At 39.4% G+C, this 2,298-nt stretch overlaps 1 protein-coding gene across 1 annotated transcript; it reads left to right on the plus strand.

Moving 5' to 3' along the window:
• The first annotated feature begins 773 nt into the window (after positions 1-773).
• LOC126604961 (classical arabinogalactan protein 4-like) lies at positions 774-1,980 on the plus strand. The gene has a single exon (XM_050272299.1). It carries the CDS (start codon positions 1,184-1,186, stop codon positions 1,625-1,627), a length of 444 nt encoding a protein of 147 aa, XP_050128256.1. The 5' UTR covers positions 774-1,183; the 3' UTR covers positions 1,628-1,980.
• Positions 1,981-2,298: the final 318 nt, after the last annotated feature.

Consider the following 2,298-nt stretch of genomic DNA (forward strand, 5'->3'; position numbering starts at 1 on the left):
AGAAGTATGGCACAATATTCTTTATAGTAGATCTCATACTTCTTAGAGATAACGTATACCATGCGATTAGCAAATTTGGTGCATTTGATGGCAATCTAAGGAGTTCAATGCTCATTTTGGTCTTTGTGGTTTGAGTTTGATGTATTTGAGTCCTGTGTTTTATCTCGTAAAATATGTTTATTTATTTTTTGAATTGCTATGTTACATATATATATATATATACATACATATTTATATATCTGTAAATTAACTTTAAAATTACGTAAAAATGACCAAAATGACAAGTACCAAACTGAAAATCCGAGCAAATCAAAAGAATGAGAAAGTATTTAGCCTTAATCTAAAAACAAGATGGTGCGATTCTTGATTAAGGATGCATATGGACAACAACTGATAATGAAAGGGTCATTTTAGTAAAACCACTGACCATGCTTGTAGTTGTTGAAAAGGGCAAAATGACCAAATCCAGACTGTTAAAAGCTAAGATCCTCACTATTATATTGCCAAAATGCTAATACACCAGAAAATGTGGTAGAAAGAGACGTATTACTAACCCTCATCAGCAACCAAATACATGTGACATGTTCAAACACAATTTTCCCCCAACATCATACAATCTTAAAAGCGCACAAACCATACTTTTATCAATGATTTTTTAATCTCGCCAGCAGTTCATAATATTATCACAATTTCATTACGTCATAATTTGGATAAGTTTTTTATTTTATTACAAAATGTCATGATACAATTAAAAGCGAAACAATTCAGTACAAGTAGTATTTATTCTGTAAAGTTTTCGATATAGAGTTACATTCTTCAACAATTTACACTGGATTACTAATACAACCCTAATCGAAGCGAAACAAAACGTAACCGCGTTTGGTGGTTCTACCCGTAGGTGATCCTTGAAGAAAGTTCAAACTATTAGAAAGGGTGTACAAGGCTGACCAATTATTCACACGACCACCCTCGCTGGCTTAACAAAATTATTATATAATTTAACCTTTGTAGGAATCTCAATCCAGCATTATTGAATTTGTAACGCTGTCCCTCAGCACCCCTCCCACTTTCTCTCCAACCTTTTTATATTCCCCTCTGCTTTTGAAACCCCCTCACTCCCACATCTCTGAAACTCCCTCTCTCCCCCTCTCACTCATCAAATTCTCTCTTTCTCTCTCTAAAAATGAAGATGGGTTTTGCAGGGTTCCAAGTTTTGATGGTTTTGAGTCTTTTGGCCACATCATGCATAGCCCAGGCCCCAGGAGCTGCACCCACAGCCTCACCCCCAACCGCCACGCCGCCAACCGCCACCCCGCCAACCGCCACGCCGCCAACCGCCACCCCACCAACCGCTACACCGCCATCAGCCGTACCAGTTCCATCACCCAGCAAAACACCAACCGTGTCACCAACTCCATCACCAGTGACAGCACCAACCCCAAGTGCCTCCCCACCAGCTTCCACACCATCTGCTGAGTCTCCGTCGTCCCCACCTGCTCCCTCTGGCCCAAGCCCGAACTCCCCACCGGCTGAGGCTCTTCCTCCAAGTGGCACCTCCACCATCAGCCGCGCTGTTATTGCTGGAACTGCTCTTGCTGGAGTCTTCTTCGCCGTTGTGTTGGCTTAGATTCATGGGGTTTACCCTTTCGGGTTTCGCTATTCGTCCACATGGAGACTCCTCATCGGCTCTCAGATCTGGCTTTTGATGGACGGTCGAGATCTATTATTTTCTTTTTCTTCTATTGTTTATTTTTGTTAATGTTTATTTTTATAGATTTGTTTAACTTTGTGTGTTTTCAATCCATGTGGTGATTATTGGGTTTGGCAGTTTCTAGGTGGATTTGGACGGTCGTGATGTGATTAATTACGGTGATTCATTGTTTTACAGTCGACACGTGCACCCATTTGTAGATGAGTCGTTGGATGTACATCTATCTGATCATCATAGTTGAATAAAACAGTTTGTCATTCTTTTCCTTAGGGATCTTTGAACTTGTCATACTTTTAACTCTCTCTAAGATACGTGTGTGATTACAAGAGCTCGTGAATTTAAGTGCATCAAGATAATAACAAAGTTTACTCATTCATTTCACGTTTAATTTTATGTAATTTATTATCGTAAATTTTCGAATACCTTTGTTAAATTTATCACATTTCCAAAATAGGGGATTGCAGAAAAAATGGAGCCTTTATTCTCTAGGGTTGGGTGGATTTGCCTTTTCACAAAGTCTAAAGCATTTGTTGTATATTTCCATGCCAAAAAGATGGAATCCAACTCCTGAGGTTTGGTATATATGC

This window comes from Malus sylvestris, chromosome 15, assembly GCF_916048215.2.
Source record: "Malus sylvestris chromosome 15, drMalSylv7.2, whole genome shotgun sequence".
Lineage (NCBI taxonomy): Eukaryota > Viridiplantae > Streptophyta > Magnoliopsida > Rosales > Rosaceae > Malus > Malus sylvestris.